The following is a 15732-nucleotide window of genomic DNA, read 5'->3' on the forward strand; positions in this document are numbered from 1 at the left end:
TTCACATTTAACTGTCATGCTGTACAATAACAGAGGATGAACCGTATCGGTGGGACCCAGCGGAAGATCAGACTTGTCATTTCCTTCAGGCCCAGCGATGGCCCAAGCTGAAGGGAACTTCAAAGGTTTGGACACAGAGCTCAGGTCCAGGTTTCTCTGAACTCGGATCTTTTGTTAAAAAAATAATAATTCTGAGCTACTGAACTCAAAAGTAATCTTTAACAATGAAACCTTTAGGCCAGAAGTGTTAAACCGTGGGTTTTTAGACTGCACAGAAATGAAGAACCAGTAAAGGCAGGTCCCTGAGGCTTTTCTTTTGTTGTGGTTAATGTTTTGCACGTTTTTCACTTAAAATGAGTGCCCTACCTATTCATGCCCAGAAAGTAAGGACCCTACCCTGCTCTCAGAGACTCCAGGGACCTATAAACCAGCCTAAAGACAATCTGGGTCTCATATTTAGAGGGGTTGAGCCGAAGCTGCTGCTACGGACTTCAAGTACCCTGCAAGAAACCCGTGTACTCTTCCGCTAGTCTTTGATGATAGGGTTACAGAAGAGCACCCAAACACTCCCTGGTGAAGGAAATGGCAAGATATTGCTGTTGTTTAACAGGCGTGACTAGTATGATTGTGGATTTCCTGCTCCAAAAGCTGCCGGAGAAGCCCACGTGACAAGCCCCGAGAAATGCTGCTTGCAAATCAAATGTCTCGGCACTCTTTTGACAAAAGCAAGGGGGGCTTGGCACATGCAAGGATTTCTGCAGTAACAAAGTGTGCAAGATGGAGCATAGGAAATTTGTCCAGGAAACAGACTTTCAGGCTTAGGCTTGCAAAAAAGCCTGGATGTGTTAGTGTGTGTATGTGCGCGTGCGTGAGCTCCCACCTGCTGCCGGCTGGGAATGAACCTGCTGCACACAGGGTGCAAAAGATACTGATTTTAACCAAAAAAAGAAGGAAACGGGTTACAGGAACACCTGGCTCCTTGGCTACTCTGAATGAGCTTCCAGAGAGGAACCCAACACGCTGCTTCAAGTCCAGCGAGGTGGCTGAGAAACCTCTTTCCTGGGACACAAGCAGATCAGGCACCAAGCCCTGACACCAAGCCACTGGAAGCGTCTCGCATTTCTGCATCCGCTAGCCCGTGGTCCTGCCGTAGCGCCCACGCACGCTGCCGTCCACCCACCTGCCAACTTGGCAAGCAGCAAGTGGCCCTGCAGTGCCTGGAAAAATAAAGTCACCTCCTGGCTGATTTTGAGGGAGTTTGGAGGAAGAAGTTGTTGCCAGATGCTTCTAAACAATGCACCGACAGAAAAGGGCAATGCTGAGTTTATGTCAGGGTACAGGGAGGGTCTCTTGTTTTTAAGAAGCAAGGTTTGCACCATGCAAGGCTGCTCCACTCTTTGAATCCGAACCTTTTATCTATCACGGAGGCCAAATTCCCCCCCTGCACCCTCATGGAAATCAGTGCAGTTGCCACAAAGGAAAGCACAGCTCGGCCTCTGGTGCAGACAGGGTTGAGGTCTGGATCAATCCCCTCTAAACCATCCCTCTCCTCAGCCAGGCTCACTGTGTAAGAGCTTCCCACGAGGGCCTACAAGGCTGGGGAGGCAGGGGGTCGCTCCAGGTCAGCTCTCCGTTTCCTCAAAGCCTCAGGAAACCGCCGGTCTCAAGCCCCTCTCACTTTCCGTACCGGAGGCCTCAAGGGAGACCCACTCAGACCCAAGTGCCCGTGCACAGGAAGAGGGGAGCGAGCTGCTGATGAGATGGGCCGGGAGTACGTGCATTTCTGAATCTTCTCTCGGGCAACCACCCGCGGGGCCGGGTCGCAGCTCTACGTCGACAGCACCAACCAAATGACCTGTTGGGTTGTGGAACCGTTCATCCAAGACCTCGCTGGGCTGAGACGTTCACTTCTCCCTCCACTTCTCCAGGGAATGACCCCAATGTGAGGACAGGTGCCATGGAGGTGGATGCATACTGTATGCCAGCTTTGCCAGAGAAGACAAACAATTTGCAAGCTGCAATGCAATTTTCTGCTGCTTCCACCTGCATTTCTCCTTTGTGGCTAGGATGCACATAACCCACTGGTTAGTGGGATGGGGTGGAGAGGGGTGCATGCAGCACAAGTAAAGAGCCTTGTTGTTCAGCTAAAGCAGTGCAGCGATGGTACCTCCGGATGCCTGGGGTTCAATCCCCGGTGTTGTCCAAGATAGCATCCATCCCAGCCCCATGACGTGGGAACTGATGACAGCAGCAAAGGGTTTGAGATCAGAGAGTCCTAAAGAAGCAGGCCCGGAAGGGACTTCCAGAGGTTATCTAGCCCACCCCTCGTGCGAGGCAAGAATATCCCTATGCAAACCATCCTATGCAATCCATAATTGTAAGCAGTTTCCCACAGTGCAATAAGCAGTAAGGACCCCATCCACACACCAGGCCAGCAGGATCCCAGGTTGGCTCCAGGCCCAGGGCATGCAAGGCAGGCGGCCTCACGTCTACTTTGACCTACGTAACATAACCAGCCACAACGCCTCTTGCTCTTTACCTGGTGAAACGAGAACGTATCAAAGATGCACATTATGTGCAGACAGCCTGACCGTATAGTACGGCTCTGGATCAACCTCCCTAAAAAGAGGGGGGGTAATTTGACTTTCACCGCCAGGAAAGGGGGCTCAGGAGGGACCCGCTTACCACTGCGAGGTAAAATCAACGAACTCTGCAGAGAACCTGTCTGCCGGGAGCTGTGGCGAAGGCTCCTCTACCACCTGCTTGAGCTGCTGGAACGGCGTTCCCCACGAGTCGTACGGAAACCTCAGGATTGCCAGCTCGATCTGGGAGGGGAGAGAGGGGCAGAGGTCAGTGATAACTCCTACAGCCTCGCGGCTTTAACTGGCTAGCTTATGACCTTTGTCATTCATAGATTCATAGACGTTCGGGTCGGAAGGGACCTCAGCAGGTCATCGAGTCCGACCCCCTGCCCTGGGCAGGAAACAGCGCTGGGGTCAGATGACCCCAGATAGGTGCTTGTCCAGTCTCCTCTTGAAGACCTCCAAGGCAGGGGAGAGCACCACCTCCCTTGGAAGCCCATTCCAGCTTTTGGCAACCCTTAGGGGTAATAAAGAAGGATGAATTAGAGCAGACGATTTAATCCTTCCTCTATTACTAATATGCCCATCACTAGAGTACATTGTATGAGCGCCGCGCTCTGACTCCCTAGAGGGATAAGACTGGGCTGTACGCGGCTCCTTCATCCTCCGAGCCTGGTCTGACATCCCTCCCAGGCCAGAATGAAATAAGAGCAGGGTTGTTTAAAAATAAGCATGCCAGACTTCAGCTGAGGTAGACCGACCTCCCTTTTTCCATCCAAAATGCTTTCTTTTCCCCCCTGCCTTTTGTCTCAGGTTGGTCAGAAATGTGGATCCTGAATTTCCACTGCCCTATACCTTGCACTGGCATTTACACGGCCCAGCGCAAGGAAGTGGAGGATTTGCACGGCCAACGTCTCACAACTCGTACTTGTGGTCCAGTCATGCCCAGTCCGTCACGGACCGGAGGCCCACGGTGCTCGGGGCCGGACAAGCAGCAGTGAGCCTACAAGCTGGTTACAATCACAATTGCCTAGTTTTAATCCTTCCTCCCCCTCTTTTGCTGTGCGAACCCCCCTACCGCAAAACGCCAGGTCTTGAACTAAACGGGAGGAAAATGAAATGCAGAAAGCGAACAGCATTTTCCTTGTCCGTTCTCCTGTAGGAGTCATCCAAAACAATCAGGAGGTCCAAAAATTCAGCCAGTAGCCTAATTCCTAAAATGCCTTTTAACGCCAGTATGCCTGCCTTTTAGGACAGGCCATCACTCTCTGATTTTTGCTGGTTGCTAAATGCTGAGAGTGTTTGTTTGATTCATGGATTTATTTGAGGCTGCACATTCAGCATTTCAGGAGGTTCACCAATGTTAGCCGATGCTGCCATCAGCTGGGGGCTTGCCGAAATTACGCTTGATTCCCTTTTAAGCAGGTTTTGACTCCGCATTAACAACCTTGGGCTCAGCTGTGCCTTGAAGGCACGGCCCAGCTCGCTGTGCCTGTGGCCCAGGAATAATGCAACGGGTTTGTTCTGCTGGTTTGAACTGAGATCAGCACAGCCTGTAGTCCCAGAGGGAAGTCTAGGACCTGTTGCAGCGCTACATGGGTTTATAGGACAAAGGCAGCAGCAATTCCTGACTGCCTCGGAGCATTTATCTGCACACTGAGGTAGGGCTGTGCTAACATCCCTGTTTTACTAGAGGGAAACCGAGGCACGGAGACCAAGTGACTTGCTCCCAGGCAGAGCACAGAATTAACCCTGAGACTTCCAGTTCCCAGGCCTGTACCCAAGCCTGGGAAGAAAGAAGATAAGAGCAGCTCAACTGCATGTCAGGCATGCCAAACCACATCCTGGGCAGGTGTTAGTTGCTTTCTTTCTTCCCCGCTCTGATCTTTCCTCCCACAACTCTCTTTTCTGCATAGTTAATAAGGACCCTCCTGCTGATCTGGACAGAAAAAGTTTCTCACTGTGGTTTAGGGCTAGACTGCAAGACTGGGCCTTTAAAGCAAGAAGAGCACGATGGGATGGCTGCTGTTGATATAAGGCAATCGCGGCATCTGGCTGAGGGTACCTGTGCTGCAAGGTATTTGGAGGGAGAGATTGAAGGAGGGTGTTAGAGGACAAAATGTACTGGATCTGCTTGTTCGCACTGGTGCTGGCATTTCTTTTACGAGGAGAAGCATCTTCACGGTCTGAGAATCAAATTTGGAAATCTGGGCCTCGCTGATCAAGGACGCCCATTCCAGCAGGGCCTAGGTCAGGGGTGGGCAAGATGTGGCCCACGGGCCGGAGGCAGCTCACCAAGCCAGTCTATCCGGCCCGTGAGGCTCCTAAAAAATTTAGAAAATTAATATGTATCTTGGCTGCCTGTCATGTGGCCCTCGATGGCTTGCCAAAACTCAGTAATAACACAAAATAATTGCCCGCCCCTCACCTAGGGGGGTGGTGAGCGCACAGTGAGATTCTTTCTCCTTTACACTACAACATGTCATGAGTATTTGGGACAGGAAGAGGTGAATATGTCCCCTGAAGGCCCACGGGGAATGGTGCTATGGATCTCAAGAATATAAGCATGAGACTATAAAACCCTTAAGCTCTGGTAGCTTTTAGTGCTGTCTTACCATAGTGATTCCCAGGCTCCAGATATCTGATTTGACGCTGTAGCCTTTCTGGTTCAGTTCAGGGTTTATTCTTTCAGGCTGGAAGGAGAAACAAAGAGAAGCTGATTACAAGCACAGCTTAGGCTCCCTTCCCATAAGGCGGGGTGACCCCGGTGCTAAACACCACGAATACCCCGAACCAGCACTCACTGCTGAGCTGGATCCTGGAGGGGAGCACACTCGAGCCACGGGTTTATTAAAACTGAATCTCCTCTCTGCTGTCTTGACTGGATCTGGCTTATCTTCTCTGTCTAGTGGGGACAAGCACCAAGGCTGGACACTGGGTTATATCCAAGGAGGTAAGATAGCAGAAGCTGAATCCCAGTCCCTGATTCCCAGGGTTCAGATCTGCCCAGGAGGTGGCAAGCCCAGTTCTCCAGGACCTTAATCCAAAGGGGACCATTTATACTGGTTTTTCCACTGGGCAAGCACAAAACGGCTGCTACCGTGGGGCTCTTTGTGATGCTGGGCTCCCCTGCCGGGGCATAACATACTCCACTTTTGAAGTGGCACGTCTGCGTGGCTTATGTGTCTCATCTTGATGCTGCTGATGACCAATGCTCCCTATTGGTTTATTTCCACCAAAAGACCATCATTGTCTCCACTACACCAATAGGGAAACTGGGTAAAGACCAAATGCAACTTTTTCAAGGTCACATAATGAATCACTGAGGGCACGTGAAATAAAACCCAGGCTTGAGATGTAAATAATTAGACAAATAACTACCGAGACCCATCTTAAGTGAGTCATCGAAACAAGGGTTGTTGGTTGTAGCTGTGTTGATGCTCCCTATGCCTGAAGAAGGTTGTTTGTACCCAAAAGCTTGCAAATAAGTTTTTCCAACTATTTATTTTGTACCCAAAAGCTTGCAAATAACAATTTTTCCAACGATCACATTTATCCAAAGAGCCTTGTCTGTCATCAAAACAACGCATTGGAAGTTGTTATCTTTCAGGCCTCCTACATGTAGGTGATCCATCCCCAGTTTCACATGCTTCTCTCTGTATCACAGCAGTTTCTCATGCATCTTCCCCAAGCATCTCAACTTACCGCCATGTAAGGTTTGCATCCTGCATCCATGGTTTTAGCAACAGAGTCAACGAGGTAACCGCTAATTCCAAAATCACACATTTTCACCTGCCCCAGTGCATTGATCAACACGTTGGAGGGCTTTACATCTGCGAGAAGGAGCACACACCGCCGTCACGATCACAAACACTCCTCACCCCACCATTGCAGATTATAACCAGGTGCAAACATGGTTAGTTAGCTTCCTACCGCCGCAGGGCACTCACTCAAGGTACCAAAGCAGTATCAGGGGGAGGGAAGATGGAGAAAAGACAAAATGGCCCAAATCTTCAAAAGTGGACTCTCAGCTGGTGCCCAGATTTAAAATAGGATGGAGCCAAACCAAAGGTGCTAAGCACCGGCAGCTCCTAGCGACTCCAGCTGGGGTTAAAATCACCCAGAGGTGATGGAAATCGGGCCCAAAGTGGCCTACTGCCCATCACACCGATTTGACTCCCATTATAGTATCTGAGTGCCTTATCTTCAACGCATTTATCTTGGCAACACGTTTCCCACATCTGTAAGCACGGCTCACAGAGACAGAGAGACTATGTGACTGATCCAAGGTCATACAGGATATCTGTGAGCGGGTCTCCCATAAAACGAGTTAACTCCCTCACCGTGAGCCACGCCGCCTCTCTGAACGCACCTATCTTCAGAGGCCACTTCTGAAAAAATCTGCTCTAAATACATATAATAATACGGGGGCTGAAGCTGGTGGCATGCTCCTCCTCATCGAGGCATTGTGGTACACGGCTGATTGGCCTCTTCTCTCTACTCAGGGCCGTGCGATCAAACTGTTGGGAAGCTTTTGTCTATTATCCCTGAATGACAACCTTTCGACTGAAATCACACAAACAACCCTCTATGAGCCACGCAGAATTTTCCACCCACTTTCGGCAATCCAGAAAGCAGGATCTCGACCCCAGGCAGGCTCGTTAGAGGGAGATCACGAGCAGCTGTTAGTTTTGAACTCCTTTCACTTCAAACAACTCTGCAGAGTGACTGCTGGGGATAGAGATGGGTTTTTTTTTTCTTTTCGTGACATACGGAATACAGTTTTTAAAATAAAGGTGCCAACCAGCAAAAGAGCAAGATAGTTTCCTTTTATGTACGTTCCTGGCATCTGCGTGGAGGCAGTTTTTAAACTCTCTTGACACTGTCCTACATAGCTGCTGAAATGTAGGTGCTTTAAAGAGACCAGAGGGATTTTGAAAACCAAAGCCAGACAGAAATGCCACATCTGGAGCTTGAAGCCTGCAGAGTTGTGTAAGTCAGGACATAAAAATCACTGTGGCATTTAAGAGGAAGAAAATGCATAACAAAGAACAATAAAAACAGTAGCAGAAGTGTTTAAAAGTACATGATTAAATTATTGTCATTATTAACATTATCATTGCAGTTAGCACCTAGGAGTCTCTTTCAGGGGTCAGGACCCTCACTATGTTAGGCCCTGCACAAATGCAGAACAAACACTGTTTTTGTGCCATCACCATCTCTGGTAATAAGTAATATAAATAACACAGGTAGAAATCAGGAGGTTTTGAAACAGGCTTTGTAGCATTTACCACAACACCACCGCTTCGTATTACTCAGCACTGACAATTTGGTTGAAAATCCAGAGATCTGACGAGAAAACCTGGTGTAGCCCTCCCGTTTTTTCCTCTACCTGCTATTTCCTAAAGTGGGATTCTTAAGCTAAGGTCATCTATGTCCAAGTCTCCCATGGGATAAGCTGCTGATCTAGCCTGCACCTAAAAGTCCTGGCTGCATGAGACTGGGCCCAAATTAGGAGGTGCCACCAGGCTTAATGTAAATGCTAAGGGCATGTTCTGCATGGGGAGGCATGAGCCTAGACCCTGACTGATCCCAAACCAGTCAAAAGTCCAAGAGCTGGGAACCCATCCTATTATTAGTCAGGTGCACCTCTGCTAGTAGGTGATGGGGAAGCAAATTAGCCTCTACTGGCTGGCAAATAAATAGATATTTCATATGTTCAGCTTCAGTGGAGATACGCTGAGCAGCACCCCCTCCAAGACACCTGCACATCCTGACTCTACTTTGCTTACATGTTTTGAGCTACACGGCCAGAGACAAGCCCTTGTTTTGGGCTACAAGGCCACAGCTCCCAGCTCTAGGCTGTGAGGCCACTGGATTTCCCCCTGACTTTGGGGGCACCTCCCCGGCTCTGAGAATCACCCCCACAAGAGACAGAGCCAGAAGCCAGGCTCAGTGGGAAGCAGACACTGCCAAAGCACGCATGAGCTGCACTTACCTCTGTGAATGACGGAGAGTTTGCTATGTAGATGTTCAAGCGCTTTTACAATCTGAAACACAACAAATCCAGAGTGAACCAGGGCTCGCAGAAGCCAGACACGGATGGACCAGCGGGGCTAGCCCACACCAAGCCTCCTAACCCCAGCGCTACAGCAATGGGCCGAAGCTTGGGGGAATAATCAAGGCACCCCCTTTCAGCAGTACACCGCTTCATCATTTAAGTCAACTGGCCGATGTCTGGGTATGGAGAGCAGATAGATATAAACTCAAGTTAAATATTGAAAGCCAAGCAAGAATTTGCATGTGAGGGCTGGTTTCTGGGTCAGTGCAGAGATGAGGGGTCCCCAAGGGTGAGGCTCAGAAGAGCAACAGCACCCCGAACTCCACTTACGGAGACAGCTATTTTCCCTAGGATGTCTTCTGGGATCGTCAGGCCTTTGTCGATGACGTGTTTGTAGAACTTGTCCAGGGAGGTATCCATCAGCTCCATGCAGATCCACACGTCTCCCTGGAGGAAAAAACGGGGAATCTTTACCAACTGGAACGAGCCATCCCTTGCTTGTATATGCGGGTGACTTCTGTAACGCTCCCACTGGGCTTGTCCTCACGGTACTTTATGCAACCTTCCCCCGGTTTCTCCACTCCCCTTCAAGTAAGCTGAGGTCAAGCGCAACGTGCCTGATGTATTCATGCACGATTGCCCAAGAGGCTGCACTTTGCAAATCCCAGAGTTAGAAATCAGATGTTGGTTGAATTCTCCTGAGGCCCTTACAAGAGTTAGGAGCCTCAAGTCTCACTGAAAGACACTGGCTGCCTTTCCAAAGAATGGGCTGTAGGGTCTCTGAAATGTGCCACAGGTCCATCATGCCATCGGAGGGCTCTTGCAGGAACTGTGTCCTGTGAGCTGTGAGTTTTCGGTACACACATCGTAACAGAAAACCCACCATCGATAGATGATGCGGAGATGGCTTGCCTGGTCTTTCCCAGCATCTATGGGGCTTAGCTCTCTTCTGAAAACAGAAGCCCCCCGAGCATCAGGTGGAAAACGCCTCTTGCTAGGGACTGTGACTCTCTGTACCCCTCAGGAGCAGAGCACATGCTAATAGTGCTCTATCAAAGTAACAGGACACTTCAAAGATACTTGGTCCCAACAACGAAGGGCATGGTGTGAGATCCAAGATAGCAACCAACTTACAATATGTGCCAGCCTTCAATCTTAGGTGTGAGCTCCGTGGTTGTGGGGATGGGCGCTATTAATAACCTAAGTACCCAGCAGGAGAAGAAGATGGGCAGGTATCCAAAATGGGTAGGTATCCATCCAAGATGGGCAGGTATCCATACCTCTCGAAAGAGAGCCCCATAGAAGGTGACAGTGAAGGGGCAGTCTACTGTCCTCATGGAGATGTCCAGGTCCATCAGTAACCTCTTCTGCTCCTGGCTATTCACCGTGGCTCGGATCCTCTGGAAAAGAGAAACATGTTAGCACTCCGCAGTGTCCAACTTGCAGGCTTAAGCTTGGAGGTGGAAATACAAGGTGCGTACACACGCACCTGACAGCTAAGCCAAGTTAACTTTTTAAAGTCGACTTAAATGCAGCATAAGATACTACTTCTGAGGTGTGTTATCTTGAGTCCCATTAGTTAAGTCGGCTCTGCTCCAGATGTGTGTACGCTCTGACAGTCAAGTCCACTCAGCTCACAGGATGGCTGCTGCCATGTCAAGGAGCTGTATGTGTGTATGGTCCGACGCGGCTTAAGTCACTTTAGTTAAGTCACCTTATTTTAAGTCCGCTTAGTACGTGTGTACGCACCCACACAGGGAAAACTGCTTATCGCCATTCCCATGAGATGATGGCAGTTACTTTCTTTTCTGAATTGCTTCTCCTTTCCACTACTTTTTTACAGCACCTAAGAAACTCTGTGCTCTAGGGGGCTGAACAGGAGGACTAACTTGAGGCAGGGGTAAATCAGCGGTTTATACTAGCCCAGAATTTGGCCCTGAGAGTTCTGGGTTCTAGTCCTGTCTCTGCTGCATGGCTGCGGCTGGTTCTCAACCTTTTCAGCCTCAAAGTATCAGGGTGTAGCCGTATTGGTCTAAAGGATTGCCTTTTCAGGCTCAAGGCATTCCTAGGAAAATGCCAGCTCTGAGCTTTCACTTGTTTTTTGACTACAGAAAATAATAGAGCCATTCTTCTGTGGCAAAGCACTCAGACTGGCCACAACAGGGCAGAATACTTTTGGCACCGTGTGGATTCCTGTTTGAAAACTCTGGGTTGATCTTGCGAATCATGCAGGCACTTGCAAACCTAACCGTGCTGATACTGTGCAGTATCTCATGGCACCCTTAACTGGACTTTATGGCATGCCAGGATGCTGCAGCACCCCAGCTGTGAACCACTGCTTCCTGGGGCAAGAGTTTCCTGTCTCTCAAAGCAAAACCAGAGGCCACTTTTAAAATTTGGTCTCTGCAAATTTAGAAAAGTCTAAGTCGACTTTAGAAAAATAGGTAGGAATAAGCCCCCTTGCAGTGGTGAGGTAGGATTTACTTCTGTGAACTCCTGAGACATCCTTATTGGAGGAAGGGTACAAGATTATCGAATCTCCCTCTTCCCTTTCATGGGGGAAAGCCTCTGCAGCAGCTGCTAGCTGTAGCATGAGATGCTCGTATAGTTTTACGAGCTGACACAGCTCCACATCGACCAGACACAGATACTCTGAGGCTCTTTGGTCAAAGCCACTGAAGGCTAATCATGCGTCAGACTTAAACCACTCAAGCAACTGGGATGAAAGTGCGCGAGAGCGCTGTTCCTACCGTCCTGCCCAACCGCATCCATCCCCGCTTTAAGAGGGCTTTGCAGCCTGGTGGCTACCAGGAAAAATAAAACAGAGCAGACAAAATACAACAGATGTGGGTTCCCGGATTAGTTCTTGCTCCGCAGAAACTGGGCAAGGCTTGTTACGCTGGAGGCAGCAAGGACAAGCTAGGAATTGCATTTCCCTTCGCTTGTAAAGTCTTGCACTGTTTTTTCCCCGTATTTTAAATAATAGGTAACTCTCAGCTCACATTTGACCTGTAATTCAGTTCTCTACAGAACCCACAAGTGACAGGAACGTTCCCATGATTTTTTTCTTGAATTACAATAGGGTTGTAAAAAAATGAAAAAAACCCAAAGAAAATCCCCCTATTAGGATTTATCTGTATTGCAATACAGTCCAGGAGCCCTTGTCATGAAGCAGGATCCTCCTTCCACCCCAGTGTGCCAGGGGCTGCACAGACACATACCAAAAAGATGGTTCCTGCCCTAAAAGGGCTAGAAACGCAAGTCAAAATAACGTGTTGACGTTCTGTGTCCGGGCTGGGGGAACCCAAAGAAAAACAAAATAATTGCTAGAATGGATCCATGATGTCTGCTTTAAAACAGCGGTTATAAAACAACCCTAGGAGCTGCACTCTACCTTTACCGCCATGATCTGCCCGCTCGGCATGTGCCTCATCTTCTCCACCACCCCGTACGCGCCTCGTCCCAGCTCGGAGATCGGCTCTAGATCATCGGCCTTGACTTCAAAGTTCTGGAGAAGGAATTGGGAGGGGAGAGGGAGGAGCAGGAGGAAACACCGTGAAAACATCGAAGGCAAGAGAACAGAGGCCACCACTCTTCCCTTCTGTGAAGAGAGCAGCAGAAAAGCCAAGAGGTGCTAAGCTGTAATGCACCTTGAACACACAACCTTCCTCCTGTAGTCTTGGAGAGATTGCTTAACCTTCTCCGCACCTCCCTGTCCCCATCTGTAAAATGGGCACACGATTCCCCAGGGAAGACGGTGAGAATGAGCCAAGTAACAATTAAAGCAGCGCTCCGGAAAGGAAAAGCCCTCCTGAGATGCAGCCCTCAGCTCTGTGCCCCGTACCTCCTCACCACGACCGAACGACCTGGAAGACTGGATCCCCCCCTCCTCGGCTCATTTATTTCTTAGGGCTTCAGGAGGAAAATCAACCCAACTGCCCGTAACTGTCAGTCAGCTTCAGGTTCCCAGTGCTGCGATGGTTGGGTTGGCAAACGCCAAGGGAAAGTGATGAAGCAACACTTCCCATAGGACTTTCCTTCAAAAGAAATACTATGGAAGCATTCCTGACCGGTTTCGTGGCTTGTAAAAAGCTTATTTCTACAAACTGGCAGTAAGGCCAGACACCAGTCGAGAGCTGTCCCTCTTTAAACCTCCCCAGATTTATTTTGTCTAGCCTCTGGGAGCTCCTTCTCCTTGCTTTACATGAAGGAAGACTTTGTTTGGAGCGCTGCATCCCAGCCCTTCTTTTCGGGGCGACATTGTGCAGAGGCTCTATTTTTGCTTATTATTATTTTTGGAGTTTAAAATATGCCTTTGCTACTAAAAACCAGCCGCTCTGCATGCTGAACGCACGACCGCAGAAGTCAATCATCCTACAGAAAGTAAGCGGTTATAATGAACTGATTCACAGCACATAATCCCACACCGCTTTCTGCCTCTGCAGCAGAAAAAAAACACACAACTGCCGCCTGAAATGTGCTGGTTGGAGAGGGATTCTCCCAGTTTGGGCGCACACACTGTGCTACTGTACGGCTTGACGGCTCAATCACAACTACATTTACTGTAAAAGTAGCCCTGACTGGTGGTTTTGTGCTACGACGTGGTTTCAAGCACCTTTTCCCTGCCTGACACTGCTCCTACTGTTCACCGCCGACTCTCTAAACAAGCCCTCTGTCTCCTTCAGGCATCGCTCTTAAATTTAGCAGCGAAGTTAAAGGGATCGAGGAAAGTGGCTTTCTCTAGGGGACGCGGATAGGTCAATGGGGGCACTGGAAGATGGGCATGGAGGTACCGTGTCCTAAGAAACCCTGTGGGACAAATGACTTGTGGGATCAGGACGGCCAATACCACCGGGGTAATACTGCAGCCAAGTCAAGTCACACTCTTCGATAGGAAACCATAGAAAGAAAGACTGAGCTCTGGGGCTGTTGGGTTTTTTTTAATGAGGCCCTGTCTCTATGCACCTTCCAACCCAAACTTGCTGCCTCTCTGCGCTGATCCTTTTGGAGCTGTCCTACTTTTCCTCTTCCTTGGGATTGTGGGGAGAGAGAGCTGCTTTTCTTGGAACAAGGGCTCATTTTAGCAGCAGGCATTTCTTTGACTCGATACTGGGCCACCGCGCTCCAGATGCTTCTCACACTCTCTCCATCTCCCAGCCCCGGCTCTACGCCAGGGAAAATAAAAATTCAAATGAAAGAAAAGTATCCCAAGATAGACATTGTAAAATGCTAATGAATTAATACATCACCTAATAAATTAACCACCTGATATGTCTTGCCCTGCTTCATTGGACTAGTGCTGGAATGGCATTTTTCTCCCATCAAAATCTTGTTTTGCCAGTAAAATGAAAAGTGCCAAATCATCCTGGATTCCAGGCATGCTTTCCTAAGAATCTGACTGCAGGACAGGATGACCTGCACTGGGTTCAGATCATGGTCAAATGAATATATGGTAGGAAAAAGCCCCCAGTGTTGGAAGAAGATAACGTCCGAGAAGCAGGGTTTAAGTCCGGGTCGCCCAGAACTGAACCGGGGATAAACGCCGTGGCTGAACTTCCAACTGGTGTACGAGCTGATTCTCCAAGGGGATGAGTTGTGACTCCCATAGCTAAGGTTTCCAAAATCCTTTGGACACCCCAGTGTTTTCTCGTGATTTCTATTAATAATATTAAAATCAAATTGGGGAAGAGATGTTTGAAAACCCGGCTTGATTCTGATTGCAGCCATGCACGTGCATGGGTACACATATACACACCATTTTTAATGCTGTTGTGCAGTGAATCTAAGCTGCTCAGACAAAAAGATGTGGGATGCTCTTTTACCATGCAAAGGAAGGGAAGAGCAACCTGTGTGCAACCCCTCGTCCATCCTGGTTACGAATCCACGCCTTAATCCAGCAAGTTCTTTGAGGCTACTGAACTGGCTTTGATTTTCTAAGGTGGGTGTTCAACCTCCTCGTCCTCTAGCTTTCCCAACCCAGTGAAAAGCAAAAGAGGACCCGGGTGTCCTTGCATGAACAAGGCAGGCATTTGGGCAAGCTGTCAACACGAACGAGTGACAACTAGGCTTTGAAGCTAACAGTCTTAGCAAGAAGCAGGGGATGTTCACACCTCAGCTGGAGCTAGGACTTTTTTCTCAGCAAGCAAGTCAATATTCAAAGGGAGGCCCAGAAAAGAGAGAAGAGTGGAAGCATGGCATTCGGTACCCCTCCCACAGAGAAACGGGCCGTTCCCCAGGGGAATGGGAGGTTTCCAAAAGCCTTGAAACAAGTTGTATAGTTTCCCATCTCAGTACCAGTACACGTATACCTTGGATGACCATTCCCCGACGTGCTGCTTTGGGGCCAACAGTTGCTGGGTGTGTCGTTAAATGCTCAGTCGTCGAGAGGTCCGTAAAGAGACCTCAGGGAAGCCCTCTGCCTCCGAAAGCTTATGCTCTACCTCTGATGAGTTAGTCTATAAAGGTGCAAATCTACCCTGCCTTCTGCTGAGATTACAGGGTACCAGGCTTCACAGCCCCTGACAAAACAGAGCACATCTGGTCCTCCTTAGTGGCTGTACGGCAGGGAGGTGGAAAGGGAACCTGAAGCTGTTAAATGAAGATCTGGAAGGGACACAAGGACACTTAGACTTGGGCAGCTGCACCCCAAACCAAAGCCGAACAAAGAGGCCTGTTATTCTGCCCAGGCATGCAGTGATTCCTATTGGAAAACCTAGTCCTTTTACTCCACAAGGCTCAGCATCCCAAGCAAAGTCTGGCAGCAGTCCTGCCTGGTCAGCAAAGACCCTGGTTTTCTCCAATTTAAAAAAAAATCCAAAATTTTCTGATTTAAAAACCCCCTCAAAATCCACATTTTTTCATGATTAAAACAAAATGCCATTCTCTCTGTGTGTGTATATATGTGTGTGTGTGTGTATATATATCTCTAGAAATATAGATATCTATATATAACGTGTGTGTATATATGTGTGTGTGTGTGTGTGTATATCTAGCAATATAGATATCTATATATAACGTGTGTGTATATATATATGTGTGTGTGTATATATATATATCTAGAAATAGATATAGATATCTATATATGTGTGT

General features: G+C 48.7%; 1 protein-coding gene across 3 annotated transcripts in view; it reads right to left on the reverse strand.

Moving 5' to 3' along the window:
• The window catches only part of MAP2K6 (mitogen-activated protein kinase kinase 6), a 73853-nt gene that overhangs the window by 17821 nt on the left and 40300 nt on the right, over positions 1-15732 (reverse strand). For all 3 annotated transcript variants that reach the window (XM_014601811.3, XM_019494340.2, XM_059732016.1), the window contains exons 4-10: positions 12038-12151; positions 9924-10043; positions 8974-9090; positions 8581-8632; positions 6288-6415; positions 5198-5275; positions 2686-2825 (exon numbers count right to left, since the gene is read on the reverse strand). In XM_014601811.3, coding sequence (XP_014457297.1) covers positions 2686-2825; positions 5198-5275; positions 6288-6415; positions 8581-8632; positions 8974-9090; positions 9924-10043; positions 12038-12151 — 749 coding nt within the window. The remainder of the gene's footprint in view (positions 1-2685; positions 2826-5197; positions 5276-6287; positions 6416-8580; positions 8633-8973; positions 9091-9923; positions 10044-12037; positions 12152-15732) is intronic.

The sequence above is a fragment of the Alligator mississippiensis genome, chromosome 8 (genome assembly GCF_030867095.1).
Source record: "Alligator mississippiensis isolate rAllMis1 chromosome 8, rAllMis1, whole genome shotgun sequence".
Taxonomy (NCBI): Eukaryota; Metazoa; Chordata; order Crocodylia; family Alligatoridae; genus Alligator; species Alligator mississippiensis.